This window comes from Alexandromys fortis, unplaced genomic scaffold (assembly GCF_014885135.2).
Source record: "Alexandromys fortis isolate MF-2015 unplaced genomic scaffold, M_Fortis_MF-2015_v1.1 scaffold_129, whole genome shotgun sequence".
Taxonomy (NCBI): Eukaryota; Metazoa; Chordata; class Mammalia; order Rodentia; family Cricetidae; genus Alexandromys; species Alexandromys fortis.
Genome location: NW_026068022.1, coordinates 1,832,270 through 1,858,214, shown reverse-complemented (window position 1 = coordinate 1,858,214; position 25,945 = coordinate 1,832,270). Strand labels below are relative to the sequence as shown.

Genomic DNA, 25,945 nt, shown 5'->3' with positions numbered 1-25,945 from the left:
GCCTCTGTTCCTTCCAGCTCTTGCTGTTGATGGGCCCATTCCCGGGCGGCCCACAACTGTTGAGAGATTCTGATTGCCCAGAAGATGCCATGCTTCCTGATGACAACATTCAGGCAAGCCCATCTACTAAAATAAGGATAAGGATGTGTTCAGAACAATGGACAACTTGTGACCCTGCCTGAAGACTGCAACGTGAAATCACCTGTCCATTCTTCCCTGGATAACCTCAATAAAATTGAAGGGATGTGGTTCAGAAACACCCATAAAACACAGTGGGAGCTTTACAACACTTTAAAATAAAATGTTGGGGGACACAGGAAATCCTATTGCTCAGAAGGTCACTGACCATCTCAGGGCCAAGAATGTAATATCTGTGCAATTTAGATTAATTTAACTTAAAGGGCAAATGTTCCAATCTTGCTGACCTCTGCTGACTATGGCTGTAACAAGTGTGTTATATAGAGGGTGTGTGCGCGCGCGTGCGCGCGCACGCGCGCGCGCGCACACACACACACACACACACACACACCAACAACAACAACAACAACAAAACAAAACAAACAAAACCCCATAATGTCTTTCAGGTAAGGGAGGTATTTTTAAGGGAATATTAATAAATGAACCATATTACAGGATGTACTATGAAAATGGCGTTTGAACTGTTCCTGCTGTATTAGTTTAATGACAGAATGAATATGTCACCCTTCCCCTTTGTCACAATCTCCATGTATGTGCCAAAGCCAGAGGTTGTCTGGTGTCTTTCTCAACTGCTCCTCACCTTCCTTTTCTGAGACACAATCATCACTGAATCTGAAGTCTGTTGGTTTATCTAGACTGGCCCCAAGTGTCCTGCTGCCTCTGCCTCCCCATTACTGGGATTGCGGGGACACATGGGTGCAGGGCCACAATATGTGACCAAACTAAGGTCCTCATGCTTTTGAGAAGTTCGTTTACTGACTGCACTATCTGGCCAGCTCTGAAAGCATAGTGTTTATAATATTCTAATCACTATGTCAATGAAAATATCCTATGTATTAAAACTATTTTCAAGAATGGTTGGTAAACACTGGGAACATTGATTTCAGTTTTCCTGTGGCACTTCACACTTACAAACTGGGAGGTGTTATTTAAACAGAATTATGATTTAATAAGTGGAAAGACAGAGTTCTGTTTATTGTTGCTTGATGTGTTTTGTTAGAAAACAAATAACAACAGCCAAGGGGTTGGAGAGATGACTCAGCAGTTAAGAGCACTATCTCCAACACCCACTTGGTGGATCACAACCACCCATAACTCCAGTTCCAGGGGATTCGATGCCCTCGTCTGACCTCCTTAGGCACGAGGCACAGGGGTGGTGCACAGCTATACATGGGAGCAAGTTATTCATGAACATAAAATAAACCAAAACAGAACAGCAGCCATTGGAACCAAATATTGCTATTAATGGAATATGCTTTAGTCTCATCAACTATTAAACTAGGGTTTGGTAAACTCTGATTGGGGTTAATAAACTAGCTTAACCACAGTGCTCTCACCAAGAGGATTGCCGTCAACTTTAACGTGAAAAGAAAAAGATGCAGCAAACCATTCATTAAAAAGAAAATGATTTGCTGGGTGTGGCGGCACGCGCCTTTAATCCCAGCACTCTGGAGGCAGAGGCACGCCTTCCACAGCAAATCCCATGCCAGCCAGGGCCACAGAGTGAGACCCTGTCTTATCTTATTTTATTATTGGCTCATCTTTACCACATCTTTTGACACTTGTTAGTGTGTTTTGTAACGTATATTAGCAGTCACCCGTGTATCATGTAAAACTAAGTAGATCGTAAGCATCAGGTTATGAAGTAGAACGAATAAAATTTGGTGCCTAAGCGAGACAGCTGTGAAGTGAGTGAAGGCAAGCAGGGGCCATAACTTAAAGTCGCACAAGTCAAGGATGGGTCCCCAGCGTGGCTTGAAGACTGGGTGCTTGGTGATGTCAAGACTAGAAACACAGGCGGGCCATTAGGAGCCGGGCCTGGGACCCTCTGGTTGAGATGCTCTCTGCTATGCTAGCGCTTGCTGTTCTGGAGGATTCCAGGTCTAACAGCTCTCAGCAGGCAGGAGGCTGTTAAAACCATGGGGATGGGCCCGGATTCTCTGAGAGAGCTGAGGGAATGATCCAGGGAGCTGGCATCCTGAGATTCTCTGGAGCTGGAGCAGCATAATGGAAAACCAGGCCATGGAAGCTGAGAAACCGGTCGCCCAAGCCTATGGAAAGTGTGCCTCCCACAGCGTGTCTGTGCGAGGGCGAGGGCGGCAGGCACCTGGTGCTAACTTCGGGAGTTCTGTTCCAGGAAGGAAGGCGTGGTCAGAGGACTCCAGTGCTGGGAAGAGGTGAGCAAGGCTGTACAGAAAGCTCCCGCTGGCCTTGGCAACTCGGAGGTCATTCCGGACTTTGAGGGGCGGGCATAGAAACCAGACCGCAGAAGGCTGGAGAACAAGGGAGTGTGTGTGTGTATGTGTGTCTGTGTGTGTACACGCGCACGCCTGTGTGTTGGGAGGGGCGGGGAGGTGATTCAAGGGACCCGGTGGACACCTGGAGAAAACCAATGCTTGAAGATCGGTTTAGCTACCTAGAGTAAGTGTCCTGGCGGGGAACTGAGCCTCCAGAATCTTGTTTTGGGGAAAGTCCTAGTGGGAAGGGGAGGAGGTCTGCAAACACCCTGGGGCGCGGCGTGCAGCTGGGCTGGTGGTAGTGAGGCACAGAGCGGGTATCCCGGCTGGCATCTGACCCCGGACTGTGTCGCGACCCCGCGGAGCCCGGGTGGAGCCGGGCTCGCTTCCGGCCGAGGACAGGGCGGCCACCGCGCCCGGGTGCTCAGGTTTCCTGCTGGTAGCGCGGCCCAGCGCCTCGGGTAGCTGCGGGTCCTCCAGGTAGTGCGCGATCCCTCTACGCAGGCCGCTCGTGCCTCCCCAGCTCGGCTACCCGGGCCCTGCGGCGCAGCACTCAGCTCGGTCCCCGGGAGCTGCGGGCTCCTGCCGGGCAGGCAGGGGTTGCAAGCTCGGCCTGGTCGGGTCCAGCTCCACGCGCTCGTCCGCACAGGCGTCAGTGCACTGCAGCCGCTGCCCTGTGCGCCCTGCCTGGCGCGGCACCTGCGCTCCAGCCCGGCAGCCAACCCCCATGGCCCTGCCCTCCGAACCCGGTGAGTGCGCAAGATGCTGCGCCGCCGACCTTGGGCCGGCGTCCTGCGGGAGTCCCCTGAGAGCGAAAAGACCTGAACCTCCGCAGTGCCCACCCCCAGAGCTTGTCCTCCGTCCCGTGTTGCCTTTCCCTACCCAGCAGTGGCCTGGGCTACACAGGCCTCCGGTGAGCCTGAAGCGGGTTCCTGGCATAGAACAAATTCGCAAGATTTAGGGATATTAAAGATTCTGGGACTTGCTGGCTATTGAGTTCCTGGACAAGTTTCTAGGTGCCCGAGACCCGTGGGATGTGTTCGGCTGGGGTGGACTTCTAGCAGGAGGCAGAGGTGTGGACGGGATGGTGGGGGTGATGAGTCGTTTGAGGCCCCCCCTTCTTACCTCCTCAAGGGTGGAGTACAGTTCTCTAGTAGGTTGGTTCCGCCCTTGAACTTCCTGTGTCGGCTTTGCGGGCAGATTGGCTAATGGTCTAGGTTGGCAGAGGCCTGTCATGTAATATTGATAGGCACTGGATTGGAGACAACTCCTAACTAGATTGTCCCTGAACTGTATGTAGCCGGAAGCTTCTTAGTGATAAATAAGCCAAGTTACCGAGTAAAGGCTGGCCGCGTTGGGTCCAGCATGGTCCTGAGTGGCTGTGGGTTAGACTGCAACACTCTAAGAAGACATGCATGCCTGGCTTCAAGGAGTCATGGATGTTGCCATGGAGCCTCTGAGCCAGTCGGAAGGAGCCCCTGTCTGCTCCATCATTATCTCCACCTCTGGGAGCGACTTGGAGGGCCTTGGCTTGCTCTGAAAAGGCTGAGTGAGCGGTCCCCGTTCTCTCTAGGTGGGTTGGTGGGGTACTCTTAGCCCAGTCTCAGACCTGAAGTCCTGGATACGGGTTAGCAGGCTTTCACCTACATCGAGACATTTTCGAGATAAAATGTTTGCTTTTCTTGCTCTTACTCTTGTGGTCACTCCAGATGGCCTCTAAATCAATCACAGATCTTGACAGTATCTTGGACAGTGCAATGCAGGCTTAGAATTAGGGAGGAGTATACTTTTCTCTCCTGAAACATTCGGCGGCCTGGCTCTGCTGCCGTACCTTAGCCTGTTTTCTCCATGTGGTGATTGCAGTTCTAGGGCAAGAGACAATGGATCTGCCTTTCAATCCCTGGTATGAGGAGCTGATGAGGGTGCAGGCTGATGGCTCGAGTCCAGGAAGTAGCAATAATAGAGGGGACGACTTCTCCCCTTCACTCTGCCTTCACGTTTAAGCTTGGCTTCTGTCTTCCCGTCCTCAGGTAGGAACTGGGAGAGCACCAGCTCCACCATAATGTTTGATAAACATCAAATAATCAAATAAAAGGAGTCAGTGTCTGTGTGAAACTTTGCATTCATTTTCCTTCTGGGCTCCCTTGTATCTGATATCACGATGATGAAGAAGATAATGATGCTGACAGGTAATACCTACAAAAGACACATGCTGAGCTAAGGATGAGTCTAAACACTTCCCATGTGCTGAGCGATTAATCATGGCATCTCATGGCATTGCTATTTTTATTACTCTTCTATTATAGGGAATAAAAAAGCCACGGAAAGTTTTGTCATCTGCCCAAGGCCACGTAAACAAGAGGGGGAACAGAATTCAGTGCCGGGTCGTCTGACTGGAGTCTGTAATCTTAACCATGCACACAACTGACTCCTGAGATCCCCGGAGGGGGCCTCTACCTCAGCTCAGGCCATTCACTCATTCATTGTCTTACGTAAACATCTTTTCAGGGCGCACGTGTGTGCGTGCGTGCTTGTGTGTGTGTGCGTGTGTGCATGCTTGTGTGTGTGCGTGTGTGCCGAGTGCCTTGGCACTGGGGTGTAATCACAGTGAGACAGATGATGTGTGTGGAGATGATATTTTGCAGGTGCCCAACTCTTGTCACACACGTCTCAGGAATGAGAAGGAAATTGGCCCCTCTGGCCAAGCCTGTGTCTTGCTTTTAGAGAGCAGAATGATGCGTTTCATAATGAGTCATAATTTGATCCCAACCTTTGCTGCCATGTAGGGACAATTAAGTGATAAAAGTGAACACTCCCTGGTCTCTGGAGTAGGGGATGCAGGCTTGGGTCTTGTTATCTTAGTTCATCCTGTTATCCTTCCACGAGGGATCAGGAGGGAAGTGAGGAAGCTGGGGAGATGGCTCGGTGGGTAAAGTGCTTGCTGCTCAAGCATGAGGACCTGAGTTCAAATCCCCAGAACCCTCATAGAAGTTGGGTGCATCAATGCCCATCTGTAACCCCAGTCCTAGGAGGACAAGACAAGCTGATCCTGGGGCCGTCTGGCCAGGCTAGCTGAACAGTGACCAATTCAGTAAAGGGACCTTGTCTCAGAAGGATATGAGGAACAATTGAGGAAACTGACATCCACCTCCGGCTTTCACATGTTCAGGTGAGTGCACCTGCACACACACATGCACACATGTACAACACACAATGCACACACATACATATGCACACACTCAGAAATGAGACTTTGAGCAAGGGACGAGCACAGCTCAGTCCACTGAGGCATGTGGGTCACAGAAGCAGCAATTTGCCGGTCTCAAGGTAAACTGTGAGGTTGAGCATCACAGGTTTTCCTGAGACAGAGTGGTCCCTGTTCATTTAGCCATAAAGGCCCTTGGCCATTATTCTACTCTTGCCATCAGAGCAGAGCTGCCCCACTGCTCTGCCTAGACCTGGTGGAGCTGGCTTCACAGTTAGCTTGGTCTCAGGATGGCAGCTTTCTCTAAATTGGAAACCGAACACCAAGTGGAAGGCGTTTCCTAGCTCTGATGCCACAGGATATTAATAGATGTTCTTTCCCATGACGGGATGGCCAGTGAAATGTGTTCAGTGGCTCTCTTTACTGCGGGACTTCTCACTGATGGATCTGCTAGCAGAAACTGTGGTGCTGGGCTTTGGTGGCACATGCCTTTAATCCCAGTATTTAATCCCAGGTGGATCTCTAAATTCGAGGCCAGCTTGGTCTATGTAGTGCGTTCTAGGACAACGGGGACTACATAGTAAGACCCTGTCCAGAAAATAGCAACAACAACAACAAAACCAAGCCAAACCAAACAGAAGCTGTATGGAAATCCCTATGAAGGAAGCCGTCGTTTCAAATCTTCTTCCCTTTTGGATTCTATAGACTGCACTTTGTTTAGACCAAGGCTATTTAGAATCCCACTAAAGGCGCAGAATAAAATTACCTGAGTGTGTTGGACTTAGAGTCATGGTCCAGGATGCTCTGATCACTTTCCTCACATGCCATGGCCTTCCCAAAACCCCCGCAGTGAGAATCGTTTTCCCATTTGTCTTTTGACAGAGCCGTGTGTGTGTGTGTGTGTGTGTGTGTGTGTGTGTGTGTGTCCAAAGGACAGAGAAGGTGTCAGAGCTAGAGTTACAAGATAAACATGCTGGGATTGAACTCAAGCCCTCTGCAAGAGCAAGAAGCACTTTTAACCCTCGAGTCATCTCTTTAGCCCCTTGACAGAATAAATTTAAGGGCTTGACTTCCCCCTTCCCACATACTATAAGCACACTGAATTATTTAATGAATAAACATGGCTCCGCTTCCAGGTTGCGTGTGGCCTGCTGACTGTACTGTTTATGAAACAGTTGTGTGCACAGGTGGATTGCGATCTCTGGGTTGCTAAAGCACAGCAAGAGGTCATGTGTCAGCCCTGTAATTCTGCTCTGGGCTCCCAGGAGTTGCAGTGTGGGCACAGCAAGGCGCAACCTTTCAACTGGACGTGAGCAGGTGACTCAGGTCCAAGACAGGGCCACAGCTAGCCAGCTGGTAAACAACTGACCCGTGCTTCTGGGCTCATCGCTTCAGGATTGAAGCAGCACTATAGAAATAGCCTAGACCCACACAGTTTGGTGAGGTCGCTAGAAGGCTTCTTCACTTTCCTAAAGGGCTTGGGGAAGGCTATACACAGGTCTCGTGTATACCTTTTTATGTCTGCGTTGTCCTCTGTGGATCACTTGTAAAAAGACAGTTATAGAATCCAGCCCGTGCTTTGGGAAGCTACTGTGAGTAGGGGTAAGGAAAGGAGGGCCGGGGTGAACTTGGTCGGGTCAGGTTTGGGGTGCTTCTGTGCTGTCTGTGACTGTGGTGTGTGTATATGCATGTATAGGAAAGAGAGACAGAGACACAGAGAGAGGGTTGAAGGGAATCTGGCAGGGCTTGTTAGCTGTCCAGTCACCTGGATGTGTGGTTTCTCTTAGGAAGAGGAGGGTAGGCTTTTCATCTCAGCTGCCTGCCCTTCCGTCGCCTGCTTCTGTGTGGAGGGCCCTTATTCTCGGCTCTGTTCTTTTCTGGCCAAGGAGGAAGCAGCTCATAGTCCTTTCCTCTTTTTTGAGGGGGAGGGAAGGAGGAGGAGGTATTGAGCTCCGGGGTGTCTGTCGACTTGTAGGGTGCCCTCAGAAGGATTGTTTTGCTTGACGGGACTTCTGAGAGCAGGCGGAACAGTCCCTACTGTAGATGAATTCCGTTGATGAGGGGAGCCCTATTGTCCCATCAGGCCTAAAGTGGGGTTCATACAGGAAGCAGCCAAGGTGATGGCATCACCAGTGCCCGCTCAGCTTTCATTGGAGCCTGGGCGTTGGAGGGAGGGCAGCTTATCTTGTGTGGCTGCCCAGGAGGGCAGCGGTGCTGGTTGCTTTCATTTCTTCTGGTGAAGGCTGGGAGCAGCGCCAGGACGGGGTGTTCAGGATCCTACATCCATTCTGCCTTGGATAACCAGCATTACCTGAGGCCTTTAGGGCTTTTGGAAATTTTCCACTTGCATTTCGTATTCGCAGGAGAATTTCCAGCCCAGACTTTGCCTGCTCACAGATATGCAAAGCAGAGACCTCCCACCCCAGCCACAGCAGGGAGGACTCAGCTAGCTGCTCCAGCCCTGACTCAGCTCCAGGCAGCACAGGCAGCTCGCCGCCTGTGTGGCATCCTTAGACTCATTTATGGAGACACCAGGCTCAGGTCTGTAACCCGGGTTCTGCATCAATGTTCTGGCAGGAGGAGGGAACAGGTTTGTTAGTGAAGGGAAGGGTTTTGGTGGCATTGGGCCACATTTCCGGGGGTTGTTGGGGAGGGGGGATTTGGTGCTGTGCAAAGTTGCTGTTTGTTGAAACTGGTGGTGTTTGAGACTTTCTAACTCCTGGGCAACTAATTGTTCAGGCTCACGAGCGGGTGCTGTGTGAAGCAACAAGATAAGCTGTATCGTTAGTCAACTGATGCTGGCGAATTCACAGTTAAGTCTTTGCTGGCTTCAGTTGGCAAACGGTTGGAAGCCAGGCATGATGGGGCAGCTGGAGCTGAATGAACTCTACTTGGCATTAGCAGAGTGGGCTTTTCTTGGCAAGACCGGCCTGGCAGGTGTTAGTGGCTGGAGAGGGGAGGGATGGCGAGGGTCTGTCTAGGATGGCCAGAAGGCAGCAGATGTGCTGCAGGGGTTGAGGCCCACTGGGATCCATTTGCAAGCCTAGGACCGCAAGAAAGTCCCGACCAAAGTCCTCATCAGTGTGTGGGATGCTCATCAGAATTCTTTAGTTGATTCATGCAAATTTAAAAGGCTCTGGGTGGGAGGAGCCAGGAGGGAAGAGGTAACGTGTGGAAATGACCAAAGTACATTGACAGACATGTATGAAAATCACATAACGAAACCTGTTATTTCACACAGTGAATTTACACTAGTAAGAATTAAAGAGAGAAAAAAGAAAGGGTCCTATGGGGAAGCACTATTCCACGATCCTGGAGTCTGTGTGCCCGGTGGAGCTGGAGAAGGCGGGTTTTCCTCCATCAATGCTCTCAGGCTCCGCCTAACCAGGAGCATGTATCTTCTCTTGGGGCCCAGTATGAGGGAGGCAGGTTCAAGCTAAGGAACAGGGAAGGATCAGCATAAGGAAGGTGCGTGACGAAGAGTATGTTTGATTGACTTTAATAAGTCAACAGAGCTTTGGGGATGAAGACGGTGGGTTGTGGTGGAAGAAGCCACGGGCATAAGGGCTATCCCAAATGCTCCTTCCTGGGGGGTCCGGAGTGGTGTGTCTGGCTCAGGTTATGTGCATCTGTGGAGGGGGTGGTTGTACACATGATAGGAACCAGGCAGAGAGGGTCTCTGTGGTACAAACCTCTTTGAGCCAGTATTCTTCTGTGTGGGTCAGGCAGGAGAGGACCCATCAATCAAATCTTGGAGGAAGAAGTTTGACTTACTTTCCTCTCATGGAATCTTAAGGCCATCCATTTTCTTTCTATTATTGTAGCATCCTAAAAAGTGAAATAAGCCAGGTGTACTGGTACAAACTTTTAAACCAGCACTCGGGAGGCAGAGGCAGGCAGATCTCTGTGAGTTCAAGATTGTCCTGGTCTACACTACAAGCTCCAGACCAACCAAGGCTACAGAGTGTGCTAAAAAAAAATGAGAATAAAAAATGAAATTATAGAGGCATTAATTATTAAAATAAGATATCCCAGCTGGGTACAGCCATTTATACATTATAATCCCAGAAATCAGGAAGCTGAGGCAGGAGGATTGCTGCTAATTTAAGGCCAGCTTGGACTAGAGTGAATATCAGGTTAGTCTGGGCTATATCACAAGACTCTATCTTAAACAAAAACAAAGCAACCCAAACCAAAGCAGCTATCCCCTGCGGTCCGGTTGTTTTGAGTGTGCAACACTCTTATGTCATCTGGTTGTTTTCGGTGTGTAACACTCCCGTGGCCCTGGCCATAGGGGATGCATTTTCTTTCTTTTTCTTTTTGTTTTTCAAGACAAGGTTTCTCTGTGTAACAGCTCTGGCTGTTCTGGAACTTGCTCTGTAGACCAGGCTGGCCTTGAACTCACAAAATCCACCTGTGACTGCCTCTAGAGTGCTGGGATTAAAAGCGTGTGCCACCACCACTCAGCTAAGGGAATGCGTTTTTATATCATTGTAATCAAAACACAGCACAGTTTTGTATATTAATTCTTTATTTACTGTTCACAGGATCTTTAAACTGTGGCTACTCCTGTTCCTTAATTCAGGTTATTTCCTTGCTCTGGCAGGACTGCGTCTGCTACCCTTTGTCTGGGTCTCTCTGTGTCTGCTTCAGAGATATGACATGAGGTTTGGGATACTGCACTTGACCGATGGCCTAGAAGCTGGGGGACAAGGGTCTCACTTTGTCCTTGCTTGCTCTCCAAGCCCGCATCCTCCCTGTCACCTTCGTCTTGAGCCTCTGCTCTGACAACCGCCAACCACACACACGGCCAGTTCTGTTCCTCTTTCTCCTTGCAGGGGACAGGCTTCAGCTTGTTCTTGGCTGATGTGCTGTCCCTGGCTACTCCCTGGACCCTCATGGTTGGATGCTGGGTGGTCCTTCCCCTCTGTCTTCCTTAGACTGAGAGGCCCAGGAAAGACACATCCCTGGGGTGTGGGGGAGGGAGGGATTTGGTTTCAAAATCAAGACCACAGACATGGCTCTGACTGCCCAGTACCAACCCATTTTCTTCCTTCCTGTTCGTCATGAATTAGCCTGACATGCTACAGAGAAGACCAATGTACTGAGCCTCCAGCACAGGAAATCTCTCCACTACTTAGAATTACGCCACTTACAGTAAGCGGGCTCTAGAGACCATTTACACCGTCCCTTAATCTCAAAGATGAGAAAAATTGGAGGCCTCAGAGCAAATGACCCAAAATGGCCTAATGAGCCTTGTCCTCTAATTGCTTCCCATCCAAGACTGAGCGCAGCAAGCCCCATCCCACCCTCATCTAACCTAACTGACAAAACCACCCTCTCTTCAAACAGCCTTAAAGAAACTGGTAGTGGGTGGGTGGGGACACCCCCAGCTCCCCTGGGGACCTCCCCCCCAGCTCCCCTCCTCCGCTGCACTTTACAAAACTCCTGGAGGAAGGATCTGGACTGTTGATAAGGTGAATTTACCCAGTGAATATGTTCAGGACAGTGAGGAAGAAAAAGGGGAGGGAAGGGGGAGAGAGGGCAGGAATTTGGGAGGGAGGGAGGGAGGGAAGGAAGGAAGCAGCAGCATTAAAGAGAGGTGGATGGGGAAAGCTTCTTCTTTTAGGAAGTGAATTATAGGTGGTGGTGGTGGTGCACGCCTTTTATCCCAGCACTTGGGAAGCAGAAGCAGGTGAATCTCTGTGAGTTTGAGGCCAGCCTGTTGTACAAAGTGAGATCCAGGAAAGTCAGAGCTGTTACACAGAGAAAACCTGTCTTGAAAAAAAACAAGCAAAAAGAAAAAAAAATCTTGAAAATTTAATTAGCAGAGTATTACAAAATATTTTCTCACTGTNGGGGGTTTGGGTGGGGGGGGGGGGGGGGGGGGGGGGGGGGGGGGGGGGGGGGGGGGGGGGGGGGGGGGGGGGACTTGGGATTGTGGTCTCTTGAGTCCTTCTTTTCAGCTCAAGATCTCATTTCTTGAATGACAGGGCTCCTGGGTATCCCCAGGCTGTGCTGAAGCTCACTGCTGGGTCTGAGCTTGGGTCTTCCCTCTTGGGGAGCAGGTGTGACCTGGATGGTGGTGCAGCAGGGCTGGCGCCCCCGGCAGTCTGGAAAAGGGTTGTTACGAACCCTCTCCTGACCATCTCTATTTTGGAAGTGAAGTTAGGAGGGTGGGGCTGCCCATTCCCATACTTTTGAGAACCAGAGAAACCTAGGTGATTAGTCTGTCCTTTGATTTCCGACATTTGCTGCTTATGAAATGTGAGCCGCCCTCCGCACCTCACACCCACTTACTAATGAAGCTAGTTTTGAAATATGGTCTGCTGAGCTTGCTCTGGGAATCCATCTCCATATCCACAGCTGACTCAAGGACCAGGCCTGGGGTCAGCGGCCTGGGCTTCACTCTGGGGACTTAGGACATCCTCAAAGCCAGGAAGGCTCACATTTGGTCTTTCTTTGCCAGCCGAGATGCCGCGACAGTTCCCCAAGTTGAACATGTCCGATTTGGACGAGCAAGTCCGGCTGTTGGCGGAGAAGGTGTTCGCTAAGGTGCTCCGAGAAGAGGACAGCAAAGATGTCATGTCCCTGTTCACTGTCCCCGAGGACTGTCCCATCGGGCAGAAGGAAGCCAAGGAGAGAGAGCTCCAGAAGGAGCTCGCAGAGCAGAAGTCCGTGGAGACGGCGAAAAGGTTTGTTCCCACGACCCAGCTTTCATGTGTGTAGTGTGTGACCTGAGTTGGGGCATCTGAGGGAGAAGATACGTCCCTGGGTCTTCCGATGCTTCCTTAATCAAAGCCACTTAGCTCACTAGGTATTTACTGAAGGATGCCTTGCTGCCTCTGCCTACGTGAAAAGACCAAAGTCACCGTTCTGCTGTTAGTGCGTGTTGTATTCATGCAGATTCATGTGCGTGCAAGAACATGCATGTGGGGTACGCAGGCATGTGTGTGACATACATGTGGAGGTCAGAGGTCAACCTCAGGTGTTGTTCCTCAGAAACTGTCTACCTTGTTTTATATTGAAAGATTTATTTATTTTAATTTTAAATTACGTGTGGGCATGTGTGTCTATGTGTGGGCATGTGCCTGTGTGCGTGAGTGTGGGTGCCTGAGAGCCTGTCTGATCCCCTGAACTGCAGGCAGTCATGAGCTGCCTAACATGGCTTTTGTCCTCTGGGAGAACAGAATGCACTTTTATCTGTCAGCTATCTCTTCAACCCTAACATCTACTCGTGTGTGTGTGTGCGTGTGTGTGTGCGTGTGTGTGTGTGTGTGTGTGTGTGAGTGAGTGTGTGTGTGTGCACGCGCGCACATGCTGGAGTATGTACACAGGTGCCTGAAGAGGCCAGAAAAGGGTGTTGGCTCCCCTGGATCTGGAGTTACAGTTCCTGCTTGAGACAAGCCCTCTGAATGAGCCGTGTAAGACTTTAACTGCTGGAACCCCTCTCCAGCCTTCACCTTGTATTTTTTTTTTGGGGGGGGACTCTCACTGAGACCTGGGGCTCTCTGATTAAGCTAGGTTGGCTGACTAGTGAACTCCAAGGACCTGCCTATCTCTGCTTCCTGTGTGTTGGGAGTATACATGTTGAATACCAGGCCCAACTGTTTATATGGATTCTGGGGCTCAGAGCTCAGGACTTCATGATTGTGCTGTGGGCACTTTACCAACTGAGCCATCTCCCAGACTCCCCTGCGGCTGTTATGGTAGCAGATTATAGGTGGAAACGCACACTGTTTCCATGCAGCCTTCCCTCTGTGGGAATTTGCGGAGCTCGGTCAAACACCAGTTTTTCTCAGCATGCTCTCTCTCTGCCAAGCATGCGTTGGGACCGAAAGTGTCACAATGTGTACTGTAGATAAAGTTTCTGCCCCATGAGCTTACACTGGGTGGGGACAAGAATTAAGTAACTGTACAAATTAATAAAGAAATGACAAGTTATGATAAGGACGGGACTAGTCTGAGTCTCACCAGAAGACAGAAGCCACCCAAATACTGGAAATAGGATTATAGTGTAAAGAGCTGGCTGTATGGCTCATGGGGATGGAGAATACAAACAGAGGAGAGCTTTCCCCTCTAGGACACGCAGTAGAGGGCAGTCACCACCTCTAGGTGAGACCTACAGTACAAAGATGGGATGTGGCTGCATCTGGAACTGGGATCACTGGGAGAGCTGGACTAGGCAGTAGCTGAGCGCTGCCTTCAGGGCCAAGATGCGGGCCAGGATTCCGTTCCTAGCTTTACCCTTCCTGGAGCTTCTGTGTTCTTATAGTCTCCGCCATTGGCCAAATCCAGTTCAGAAGGCAGATGACACCCTGGGAAAGAGAGGAGAGGGCACAGACTGGATGGAAGACAAACAGGTCTAAGCGTGGCATTAGTGCTGTGGTGTAGGCGGATCAGGAAGTGTGTGTATGTGGGGGACCATTGAGAATGAAAGTGCGCTATTTAAAGAAGGGGTGGTTGAGGCTGGTTTTAGTTGATATTTCAAGTCTAGTTGTGGTTTGGCACATGGCAGTCTGGCAGGTAGACAGGCCACCCAGAGCCATGGGCTCTCACACCTTCAGGAAGCCCGTTCAGTCAGAGGGAGCAGTCCTCTGCCCTGTGGCTGGAGTGAGCAGGGCCCCATAGGCTAGCCTTGTGCTCCTAATAAACAGTAAGGTCTCCGTGAAGAGCAATGGGGAAGTTCTCATTTTCTTACTTTCCTGGGCAAGGAGAATTATAGAGAAATAAGACTTTCTGGAGTCTCTAGAGAGGCTGTTAGTGGGATACCTCTCTGCCCTGCACCCTGCAGTGCAGGGTACCTTAGAATTTAGAACCCTCATTGAACGCCCCTTTGGAACAGACTCTCATAAGGTCCTAATTTCACTTTTTTTTTTTTTTGAAGCATGGTCCCATGTAGCCCAGGTTAGCTGTGAGTTCTTGATTCTCCTGCTTCCACCCCTTAAGTTCTGATGTTACAGGCGTGAGCCACCATGCCTGGTTTATACGGTAGTGGGGAGGGAACCCAGGGTTTTATGCAAGCCTCCCACCATCTAAGACAGAGCCATATCCCTAGCACAGAAGTCCTCCTCTTTGAAAACAAGCTCTACTTCATTTTTCTTGGCAGGATAGGATTCTGGCATTTCCGTGGAAAGATAAGGTTGATATTTGTATAAAGAGGCAGGGGCAGAGTTTGAGCATCTGTAGATCAGTCTCTATTTTTCTCAGATGTGCCTGAGCCCTTGAAGGAAGGAGCCATCACCACCACTGAGTGCCCTTGGCCCCAGAACTCCTGCCATGTTCATCCCTGCAAAGTAAAAGGAGTCAGACTGTGGCATCCCTTGTCCACACTGCCCTGGCATCACAAGGGCTGGCTCTGGGGCTGAATGCTCGGCAGAGCCTTCTGTGTGCTATGAATAGGGCATTCTGGGCCTTCATAATGAAAGCAGGAGTCCTTGACATTCTGGGCCTTCATAATGAAAGCAGGAGTCCCTGGCATTTGGTAACCAAACATAATAAGTGTCTGAGGCAAGTTTCCACAGGCATCTTCAGAGGGAGTCTGCGCTTTCCCATCAGAGCCCAGGCTCAGAGCAAAATGGAAGCTTTGTTACTCGTGATCCAAATGTCACTCTGTGGTCTCCAGAGAGCTCACAGCAAATGCTCCAGAAATGTATCCTGTCCTTTCCTGCTGGGTGGAAGTTTCCTGGTTTGTAGCCATCTGATTCCCTAACTTGGGCACTGCATCTGCCTCTCACTTCCTGGAGTCCAGCCCAGGCCTTAGCCAGGCTGGAGACCAGAGAGAGTCAGCAAAGAAAAGGTGTCCTGCCTCCCCATTGCCACCATGCACAGGGCAGCCGGGTTCTGCGACTCACTAGCATGCTCTGTGACTCAGGGCGAAGGAAGAAACCTCTCTGGGCCTCAGGTTCTTCCCCATCTAAAAAGGGGTGGTGATAATGGCCAGTCTTTATGGGACAATTTGAAGAATGATGGAATTAGCATATGCTTGCATGCCTAGGTCATAGTTCACTATGTAAATATTGCCACCCGGCTTTCTGCTACTGAGATGGGCAGAATGGCACCCAATGCTGCCGGATGCTAATGGTGAGCCAAGTCCTAGGCCTCCTGGTTTTGCATGCCTTCCTTCTTCCTCATACTAAGCCTGCAGTGGAAGCTTCTGGTGTCCCAAACGAGGCTGACTAGGCAAGTAGAGCTCCCAGGGGTCGACTAGACTTGCACAAGGGACAAAGTAAGTGACAGGACACGTCCTGTGATCCCACAATTTACCCAGGACACTGCCCTGCTCTCTGAGTGATACCTGATGCTGCTCCCTGGGATGTAACCGCTGCTTCTGAACGGTATGAAGAGGACAGCCAGACATAGCTTCATTTCTGAAAGCCACCTGGGCCCTAGACTGTCAGATGTCCCAGAGACCCCTGGGGCTGAGTTCATTCACATGAGGTTTGTCTCTTCACTGCTTACTGGAGGTGCCTTTATGTAGCCGTTCAGAAACCATTATCTCCAGGGAAGATAGCTTCCCAGCTCCTCGTCTGTCCATCGGTGATCCCTCCCCGTATTCTGAGATAAGAGGTGGCAAGGAGCCTTAGGACATGGGCCAGCCAGCAGCAGCAGGTCTCCAGGTCCCCAGCCGATGAGTCTGTATTTCCAGCTGTGACACAGAATGCGTCTTCTGGTTTGGGACACACCCCTCCCCCGTCCGTCTGCTCTGAAAGCCAGTGGTACTCACAGAAGGCTTTTCTTATGGAGCCATCTTTCTTCTCTTATTTAGACAAAACAAAACACCTACAACTCTTAAATCTAATACAGAGGCGCAAGGCAGAAGCTGAGCCGTGAGCAGAAAAGATGAGCACCCGTCACTTGGTAGCCGGCCATGGAGGACTGCCAGCTCTTGGAACAGGGCCGGGTCTAGACACAGTCCTGGTGGAGCTCGGGACCAACTCAAGGCTGCTCAGAGGAGTTCTAATTATATAGGTCAGGCCCAGATCTGTAACCAGCAAGACCACTCCTCGAGGGCTGGCTGCCTCTGACCGTAGCTAGGCTTCTGCTAGGCAGGTGGGTGGGTGGGTGAGGGTCTAAAGGAGGGAGGGTGGGTTGCCTTTGAAGGTCAAGTTAGGAGGCAAACCCAGCCTGGAGGGCTCTGGACTTGCCAGAGGGTCTTTGTTCTTTTTGAGGCTCACACATGTTTCCTAGCATGTAGAAGGAACAGCTTACAGAAAGTCTTAGAAAAAACCAGAATTGTTAAACAAGTAGGCTGGAGTGGATGTTGTCTAACAACCTGGTGATCTTTTGCTATTCTACGGAGCCAGCCTTCCTGAATCCCCCAAATTGTTTAGACCCTAGTCTGGAACTGTGTCTCTCAGTAAATAGATGACTCACCCTTATGAAAGAGTCCCCAGGTATCTGCATTCTCAAGAACCCGTCTTTAAACCCCTCCTCCCTGCCCAGATGCCAGAGCACTGTTTCTCAGTCACTAGAACTCAGTCTTATCTTTTTTTCTTTTTGGATTTTTTTCTTTTTTAATGTTTTTATTGAGCTATACAATTTTCTCCACTCTGCTTCCTTCCTCCCCTCTCCCCTTCTCCCCTCTCCCTGACCCCCACACTCCCAATTTACTCCGGAGATGTTGTCATTTTCCCTAGTAGAACTTACTCTTATGCTAAAGGTTGCTACACGATGTACTTTGCAAGGGACTTACAGTGTGGCCATCCTGGAGCTTGGTTGTGATGACTGTCACAGGAGACCTTTCGCCCAGTTTTACTGTGTTTAAATGTGTAAAAACAATAAACCACTTGGTCAGATTCTAGACGTCTTTGACCCAGCACCGGCTAAAGTGCTGACCAGAATTTTATTCTTAACCTCACCTGACCCCAACACTAGCAGAGTTCACATCCTACTAATGCGTGTACTGGAACTCAGCCAACTTTGAGGACAACATGGAAAACGTTCTGAGCAACCTGTGTGCGGGGAGAGTGCCTCCATCTCTCCTCTTTCTCTTTCTGCCTTTCCCTCCTTCTCTTTTACAGCTGTCCTGAGATCATGCATGTGTCCTTCAATCTGTCCACTTACCATGTGTGTAATTCACTGGGTTTGAGTGTATTTACTCTTATGTCACCAGTATTGTGATCAGTTTGAGAATATATTATTATTATTATTATTAACACTTAATTTAATGAATTAGCTTTGTTTATTTGAGACAGGGCTTTGCTCTGAATCCCTGGTTGGTTTGGCTATGCAGCCCAGGCTGACTTCAAACTCATGACAATCTTTCTACCTCAGCCTGCCCCAGCATCCCCTGCTGGAATTAGGTGCACACAACAAAGCCTAGCTTTAATTATGTGTATGTGCATGTGTGCATGTATGCACAAACAATAGTATTTATATATAATATATATAGTATTTATATATATAATATAAATATAAATAGTATATATATATATAAATGAAAGAGAGAGGGGTGTCTTGCTATGAGACCCACACTGGCCTTGGTCTATGGTCCTTCTGACTCAGCCTTTTGAGTTTGGGGATTACAGATATGAACCACCATGTCCAGGCTTTGAACTTGGAGATCATTCCCAGAAGAAACCTGATGCCCTTGGCCTGCCACCTCTTAGATCCTCCCACCTCCTCTCTCTTCTTATTTTAGGACATGTTCTAATAAGCATGTCTATCTTGCTTTTCAGTACCATGGAAGATTTGGATAAGAAAATTAAGAATGTGGATTTTAGTGGCCTGAGCCTGTCTTTTGGTTTGTGACAAGAATATGATCAAAGGACCTGCCTCAGGAGAATTAAACAAATGAACTAATAAGCGTGATAAGCCAGCATGGTGCTGGGAGCATCTGCTGGCATTTGTTACTGTTTTGTTTGGTACTCGGTGGGGAGGGAGGAGATAGTGATTATGAAAATGGATACAAAGACTGGACACCTAGAAGTCGAGGGACACAATGTTGCTAAAATCGTGACTGAATAACATGAGAATGACGTGAGTCAGCCAGGGAGAATTTCAAGTGATGTCCTGCGTGCCCTGACCAATAGCTCAGGATTTAGGTATTTCATTGAAGAATGCCTTGTACAATTATTTTTGAAGAGTCAGGACATAAAGGGGGCAGGCATAGGAGAAGCATTTGGCTCTTTAGAACAGCTGCCTCCCAGAGAATGTTTTGAGTAAAATCGATAAATGGAATTTTGTTATAAATTGAGCATAGTACAGCTGAAGTGCCATTAAATTATTTTGTCTTATAAAGCTTACTAAACTGCAGTCCATAATTTTTAGATCACAGATATTGACCACACTTTATTTGAAACATCCAATTCATCTGCTTTTACACTGAAAAACAGAGCTTGTAATATTTACTATAAAAGGCAGTAAAAGGGGGCTGGGGAGATGGCATCCTTTTTAAGTGCCTGCTGTTTAAGCTGGCGATCCTGAGTTTGACCCTCAGCACCTATATGAAGAAGGTGGACGTGATTGTGTGCACCTCCAGTCACAGATCTGCAAGGGTAGAGGCAGGAGGATCCCTGGCTTTGCTGGTTCTCCAGGTTCAGTGAGAGAGACTCTGTCTCAAAAGCTAAGGTGAAGATCCATTAAGGAGGACAACTGATGTTGAATTCTGGCCTCCACATGCGCACACATGCATGTGCATGCCTACCTTACACATATACATACACATGAGCATGCATATACATACTTACAAAGTAAATACATAAATAAGTTGCAGTAAGGGCTGTTTCACTCTGACCACTGGGGTCTTTCAGGAAGAAAGACAGTTGGGCAGGGCTGGGGGAAGAGTGTTGAGGCTGGGGAACTGTATTGAGACAAATGGGGTCTGTGCTTGGTCAGGCTGGGAATGGAGGACAAAAAGTAGCCTTTCAGTGACCAAGAGGGACATAAGACAAATAAGGAAGGAGGGGTTGTGAGTCTCTGCACATCATAGGCTTCTGAGTGTAGAAAAGTTGCACACTCAGCCTCCTCATCAGGCTGCTGGTCACCTGGCCATGTCCACAGAACGAGCGGCCTCCACCCCTGCTCCTATACACTGTCTGTAGATGCCCCTTAGTGCAGTTAGCATGCAGCATGCCCCATGACCAGCTGTTTCCATGTCCTCCCCACATAGGCTGGGATCTCTGGCATCAGGCACACAACATGGGCCAGCTCTTCGGTTTGCTCCCCTCCTTACAAGGGGTCTTGTTTCCATGTGGAACAGTTCAGTGACCACGATAAGCCTCCAGTGCAGCTGAGTCTGTGGAAGTGCAGAAACCTGCCCCACTCAGTGGCATGCAGAGCTTGCTATTAGTCATTCTTCGCTGGCTGCTGCCTCCAGGATTTAGGGTGTTGCTTTCCATCTGGAGGTGCAGGGACCACTGGAATGAACGGGTATGCTGCAGAGATGAACCCCAAAAGCCTGCCATTCTGAGAAGCCCCCTCTCTCTTCCTCTGTCCCTGTTGTTCCCATGCCCAGTCTGGATTAGGTGTCTCCTCTGGGATCTCAAAATATCCAATGACATGACCACATTGTATGATGAACATTCGTCCAACTTTCCGGGGCCATCTCTGTGATCCTAGCACACCCACAGAATCTGGGGTTCTGTTTTATGTACCTGTCATTACCCAGGACCTCAGAGGTTTAGAAAGTGGGGTCACGAGTGGCCCCTTGTTTCACTGCATTTCTGAGGGCTTGGTGAGCACTTTGCTTTGATTCTTCTACTTGGCTAGCTGGTCTTGGACGGATGGACAGGAGCAGAGGCTCTGGATGGCTCTGATAAGACCCTCCATGCAGACAGACTTCTGGACTTGGGTGTAGTATGTGTATCAGATGTTACAGGAAGGCTTCATTATAGGTATGGGCAGAGGAGGAATGGGGACATGATGAATGGCAGGGATAGCCAGGAGCTGTAGCCCAGGTGGGGACACTAGACACTAGAGAGATAACGTACCAGCTTACCCTATTTGTCTTAAGAGCCAGGCCAGCACGAAGCTCCCTGTGGCCCATGAAGATAAAGCTGCTCCCAAGCCCAGGCCTCAGACCTGGTATGGAATCGGTGCCTTCACAGAGGCTCACCCTGACAGTTCCTTGGCAAGCAGGGTATTTCTGCCAGGTGGCTGGAGGAAGGAAGGAGCAGGCCAGCAGTGCCAGAGTGAGCTGGTTAACCCTGGCACCCTAGAGGCTAACTTAAGGCATAACAGGTGGGCTGTGGACAGACAGTTAAGTCCCTGGCAATGAAGTGCCTTATATCAGTGACAACAGGTCACACTTTGTTTGACTCTGTGGGTGTTTCTGTGTCTTGCATCAGCCTAGCCAGGAACAGGTGTTTGGTAAATGCTTGTTGAATGTTGATCTCTCAGAAATGAAGGGCTGGGTGCATAGTCTTTCAAGTCTTCCCGAATAGTCTTTCAAGTCTTCCCGCGAGAGACCCTATGGTTCTCTAAGTCTGTTGAAGCTCTTGGTGCGTCTGTGTGACTTGTTGTTATTGTGGCACATGTAGGGCTTGTACAGCCTTGTGAGGAAAGAGTGTGTGCGCGTGGTATATGTGCACACCCACATACACACATGTGTAGCTACTAGTAGACGAGTCTACGGTCTATTGGAGGAAGAACTAATCAATCAATTATTCTTATGTGCATGTGTGGGTGTGTGTAGAGGCCAGAGGTCTTTGTCAGGTGTCTTCCTTTGTGGCTCTCTGCCATTTTTTTTTTGTTTGTTTGTTTTTAAGACAGTGGCTCTTACTGGCCCTAGACTCACCAGCTGGCCTGCAAACCCCCAGGATCCACCTGTTTCTGCCCCCCAGGGCTGGGACAGGCATGTTTCACCAAATCCCGGATTGTGTGAAGGTGCTGGGACCTAAACTCTTCACGATTGTGTGGTAGTTACTTTATCCTTGGGCAGTATCTCCACACCCCATAGGCAGAATTTTTTCAATGTCTCTCTCGGCCACGATGTCGCGCTCTGATCTCCAGACCCCGTGCATTAGGCTGTCACTCCTGTGATTGCCTGCAGAAAAGGCATCACGTGACGTGAAGGTGGGGAGGTTGTCAGTGGACTGGATTTAATTACAAAGGCTGTCAAAACAATGCTTGTCCAGGCTAAGCACAGAGGGGGAAGTAAGAGAGACTGGGAACACAGAACGCTAGGAGTTTCCTGACTGAAGACAGAGCTCTCCTTGAGGATCAGAGTGAGGTCTGCAGGGGCCAAGGTGACCTCTGGCCAAGTCCCCAGGGAACTGGGGACTCTCAGTCTTCATGGTCATACAGAATTGAATTCTGCCAACAACCAGACTGATCTTAGAAGAGAATTCTTCCCAGAAAGCCCAATGCAGTCAATGTCTGTTTTGGCCTTTGATGGCCTGAGCTTGGAGCCCTGCCAATCCCAGTTCACCTTCTCACGAACAGGACTGGGGAGTCACAAACGGGCATTGATTCAAGTTGTCAAGTCTGTGGCGATGTATTATATAGCAGTAGACAATAGCATTTTTACCCCCAGATGCCAGCTCATTGATTAACTGATGGTGATTCCATCCCCCACCCTGCCCCTCTCCAGGATGGTAGTCTTGAGTAGGTGGTCCTGGACTTGGAAGTGTGAACTCTCAGCCTGTGGACATTTCTGTATGACAGTCTGTCTCAAGTAGCCCAGGCTGTCCTTGAACTTGCTGACTATCATACAATGTCCTTTAACTCTGATCCTTCTATTCTTACCCCTGGATTATAGGTGTGTGATGCCATGCCTGATTTATGTGGTACTGGGGATTAAACTCAGGACTTTGATGAATTCTAGGGAAGTACTCTATCAACTGAGTCATATCCCCACCCACGTGTGACAGTCTGGCTGGAGCCACAGTGAATATGGGCAAGGAGAGTTCTCTGGGTACCAGCTGGTGGGCTTCCTCAATGGACAGATGTATTCATTCCCATTGGGGAGTTTATAGGAGAAGCCTGGTAGGTTCTTGGCTTAAACAGTCTTCCAGACCGCTTTTTTAAAAAATCTTTCTTACCTGTTGCTCACCTGAGAAGTTACCCATTGCTTCTCCTTGGTTGGGCAAGACCCCAGGCTAGACTGAGGCATAGGAGGATGATGTTGGTATAGAGATGAAGAAGTGATTGACAGGCGTGTGTGTGTGACACAGAAACTGGAGTCTCGTGGGATAAGCTGAGCAGAGTCAAACCTCTGTGCTCAGGGTGCATCTAGCCAGGAGTGGCCGACTGGCCCACACTAGCATCTGTCTCTCTTGGTGTAGTATGTTGGCTCAGTTCCAGGTGAGGCACAGCAGGCCAGGGGAAACCTGGGGTTCCCTGGGGTTCTAGTTGAAGTTCCTGAAGCAGCCTGGGTTGTCAGCCAGGGAAGCCCCGGAGAGAAACTTCCTGAGAAGGGGTCAGTTCCATCTCTTAGCTTTAAACAGCCTTGTCTCGGGGAGGTGGGAACACAGGCCCTTAGTGTAGACAAGCGAGAGTCAGAGAGGTCCACGGCAAGTAGGTGGGGTGAACTGCGTTCTGGACGGTTGGGCAGAGAGGAGACCCGGATGGTGCCAGCAGGAAGCTGGCCACTTCTGGGTGAACATGGTCCCACTTGGGATGGACTGATGTCCCACATCCACTGTCACTGGGATGTCTTGGTGACTTTTCTATTGCTGTGAGGGGACACCATAACAAGGCAGCTCAGAGAAGCAAATGTTCAATCGGGGACTTGCTTACGGTTCCAGAGGGCTAGCCCAGCTGTGCGGCGGGCATTATCCCAGTGCTGAGTCATTTCCTCCCTGACGATCCCAGGACTTGGAGTGACGCCAACTGAAACATTTCTGATTTTGTTAACAAAGGAAGTCATCACAAATCAGACTCACAAGGAAATATGAACTTGCAGCATTATAAACCAGCCCTGAGAGTTTGTCTTTCAGTACCAGAACTGGAGGCCCGGGGTCCAGGCCTCACACTGGTGCTGGTCAGTTCCTCTCTGACAGCTTGAAGATCTGCACCAGCTCCAGCTGCTGCCAGGATGGCAAACAGCTGGCTCATGGCTGGAGAAAGCAGCTGCCTTGGTGTGTGATTTCGCGTAGGGCTCCTCTGTCTTGGGGCCCTAACCAAGGAGGCGGACATATCGATTCCTCCCACCCCTTCTGGCTCCTGTGCCCAGATTTGTAGCTAAAATACAATGGTGTGTCTTTGCGAACCTGTCCGCAGTCTCCCTGGAGACTTCATTTGTCAGGGCTTAGAGCGTGGCTTATTTGAAGAGAGTGTGCTATCCGCACCTTGGGAGATGCCCATCTGACCCAGTGTCACCCTCATGTCCGTGCACTGTGGTCCTGGAGCCCCAGCAGTGCAGTCTGTGTCTGTCTGTCTGTTTCCTGTCGCACTGACTCATGTGCCATGAGTCCCGGCAACTCCATCTCCAGCAGTGATGCGTGACCATAGATGCGTTATCTGGAGTGCTGGGTAGAGGAAGTCACAAGCAACCAGAAACTTGTGTGTGCAGGTACAGGTGTGGAGGTCAGAGGTTGTATCATCCTTTATTGAGTGCCACCTTATTTTCTGAGATAATCTCTTTACCGGACTTGGATCGACTGACCAGAGAGCCCCACCTCCCACCCCCGTCCACCTGTGCTGGGTCACTGATGCCCACAGTGCTCTTACGGGGATGCTGGGGCTCCAAACCCAGGTCCTCATGTACAGCAAGTGATTTATGATTGAGCATCTCCCTAGCCCACCAGAAGCTTCTTAGTGGTGCCTAGCACCTGTGGCTGACAACAGCGGAGTTTCCTGCCTCTGAGGCTCTCCCTGTTCGCAGCTGAAGTCTCCTCTGTCCTGTGTCCTTGGCTCTTAGAAAGAAGAGTTTCAAGATGATCCGGTCACAGTCCCTGTCCCTGCAGATGCCAACACAACAAGACTGGAAGGGCCCTCCAACCGTCAGTCCGACCATGTCTCCTGCAACCCCTCTGGTCCCTGGAGCTGCTTCCAAGCCTGGGCCAGCACCCTATGCTATGCCTGAGTACCAGAGGGTCACTATCAGCGGAGATTACTGTGCTGGGGTAAGGCCATACCCACCCTGGAAACCTGGCCCAGTGTGTGTGTCTGGGAGGTTGTGGAAAGGGGCCCAGGAACTTGAAGAGAAGGAAGGCCTTAGTGGAGACTGGGATGTGGACATGTCTCGGGAGCTGTCCCACCCTTGTGTGCAAAACCAAGGGCTTCAGGCTGCCATGCTGTGGCTGTGCCCAGTTAGTTCTGTGTTCCCCAGCCCAGAAATCTGCCCTGTGAGAAGGGTGCAACTAGACCCGTCAACATTCCCAGTGTCTAGGGGAGACTATGTGATGGTGCTAGCTGTGTAAAATTAGCTCTTACATGCTTAGGTCAGTATCTTTAAATACAGGCTAGGAATCCCTCAGCCAGCGAGAGAGGCTCTCGACGAGAAAATGAGTGTTTTTCCTATTCATTAGAGATGATACTGTATTGATTTATTAATTTATGAAAGAACGTCTTTGTTCTTCTTTATGAGTGCATAGCCTTCCACTGTGTGGTTGCACCACGTGTGTATTGACTTCTTGGGATGGGAATTTAGATGAAAACTAATGCAGTCCTTTTTTGGCCAGACTGCTGCTCTGCCAACTCCTGGCCAGGGCTTGTCTACCTCACACATGTGGGCAGAGTAATGGACGAGAGGAGAGATGTGGATTGAATGCATGTTGAATGAGCATAGGAGCGTCCTTCCTTCCCTATGCATACCTAGAGAGCTAGGAGCCTATGAGAGGCACAATGACCTTGCTGATCCTGGTACCCAGAAGGTCTGGGGCTAGCCACGGGGTGGGCCCACCAGCTTGGCTAGTGGCTGTTCCTCCCCACGAACCCTGCCCCTTCTCTCATCTCCTTGGCTGCCTCCTGAACCCCTTGTTAGGGGCATCTTTCGGCTCTTCTGTGGGTGGGAACATTGCTTTGTCAGCATGTATCTGCTGTCCTGCCCCATGGAAGGTGCAGAGGGGAGTGGATACACCCTTGTGTTGATATCTGAGACAGAAAGGGAGCTGCTTCCACTTTAAAAAGCAAAGAGTCAGGTTTGGTGAAATGAATGAGGCAGACACATGCTGACGGCTTCCCTCTGATGCCAGAGCAGGGCAAGAGAGACCAGAGGGCATTGTGCTCATGACACTTTGTTATCCACTCTGAAGGGCATCTGAAGCAATTGGGAGAAATGCAAATATCAGGGTCTTGGATGACAGGTGCACAGACGTCTGTAGATTGGCATTTCGGTCAAACCGGTGATGCTGAGAAGCAGAGGAAGGGCGGTCCAGGCCCAGCCTCCCTCACTCTGCTGCTCCAGCTTCCTGCCCCC

General features: G+C 49.9%; 1 protein-coding gene across 5 annotated transcripts in view; it reads left to right on the top strand.

Moving 5' to 3' along the window:
- Nucleotides 1-2,440: 2,440 nt before the first annotated feature.
- Ampd3 (adenosine monophosphate deaminase 3) overlaps nucleotides 2,441-25,945 on the top strand; it is a 46,778-nt gene continuing 23,273 nt past the window's right edge. The window contains exons 1-3 of one of the 5 annotated variants that reach the window (XM_050163392.1): nucleotides 2,441-2,619; nucleotides 12,110-12,335; nucleotides 24,446-24,650. In XM_050163392.1, the coding sequence (XP_050019349.1) occupies nucleotides 12,115-12,335; nucleotides 24,446-24,650 (426 nt within the window). In that variant the 5' untranslated portion in view covers nucleotides 2,441-2,619; nucleotides 12,110-12,114. Of the gene's footprint in view, nucleotides 2,620-2,695; nucleotides 3,185-7,874; nucleotides 8,182-8,211; nucleotides 8,231-12,109; nucleotides 12,336-24,445; nucleotides 24,651-25,945 lie in introns of those variants that run through there. The other 4 variants (XM_050163390.1, XM_050163391.1, XM_050163389.1 and 1 more) reach the window with 4 other exon arrangements.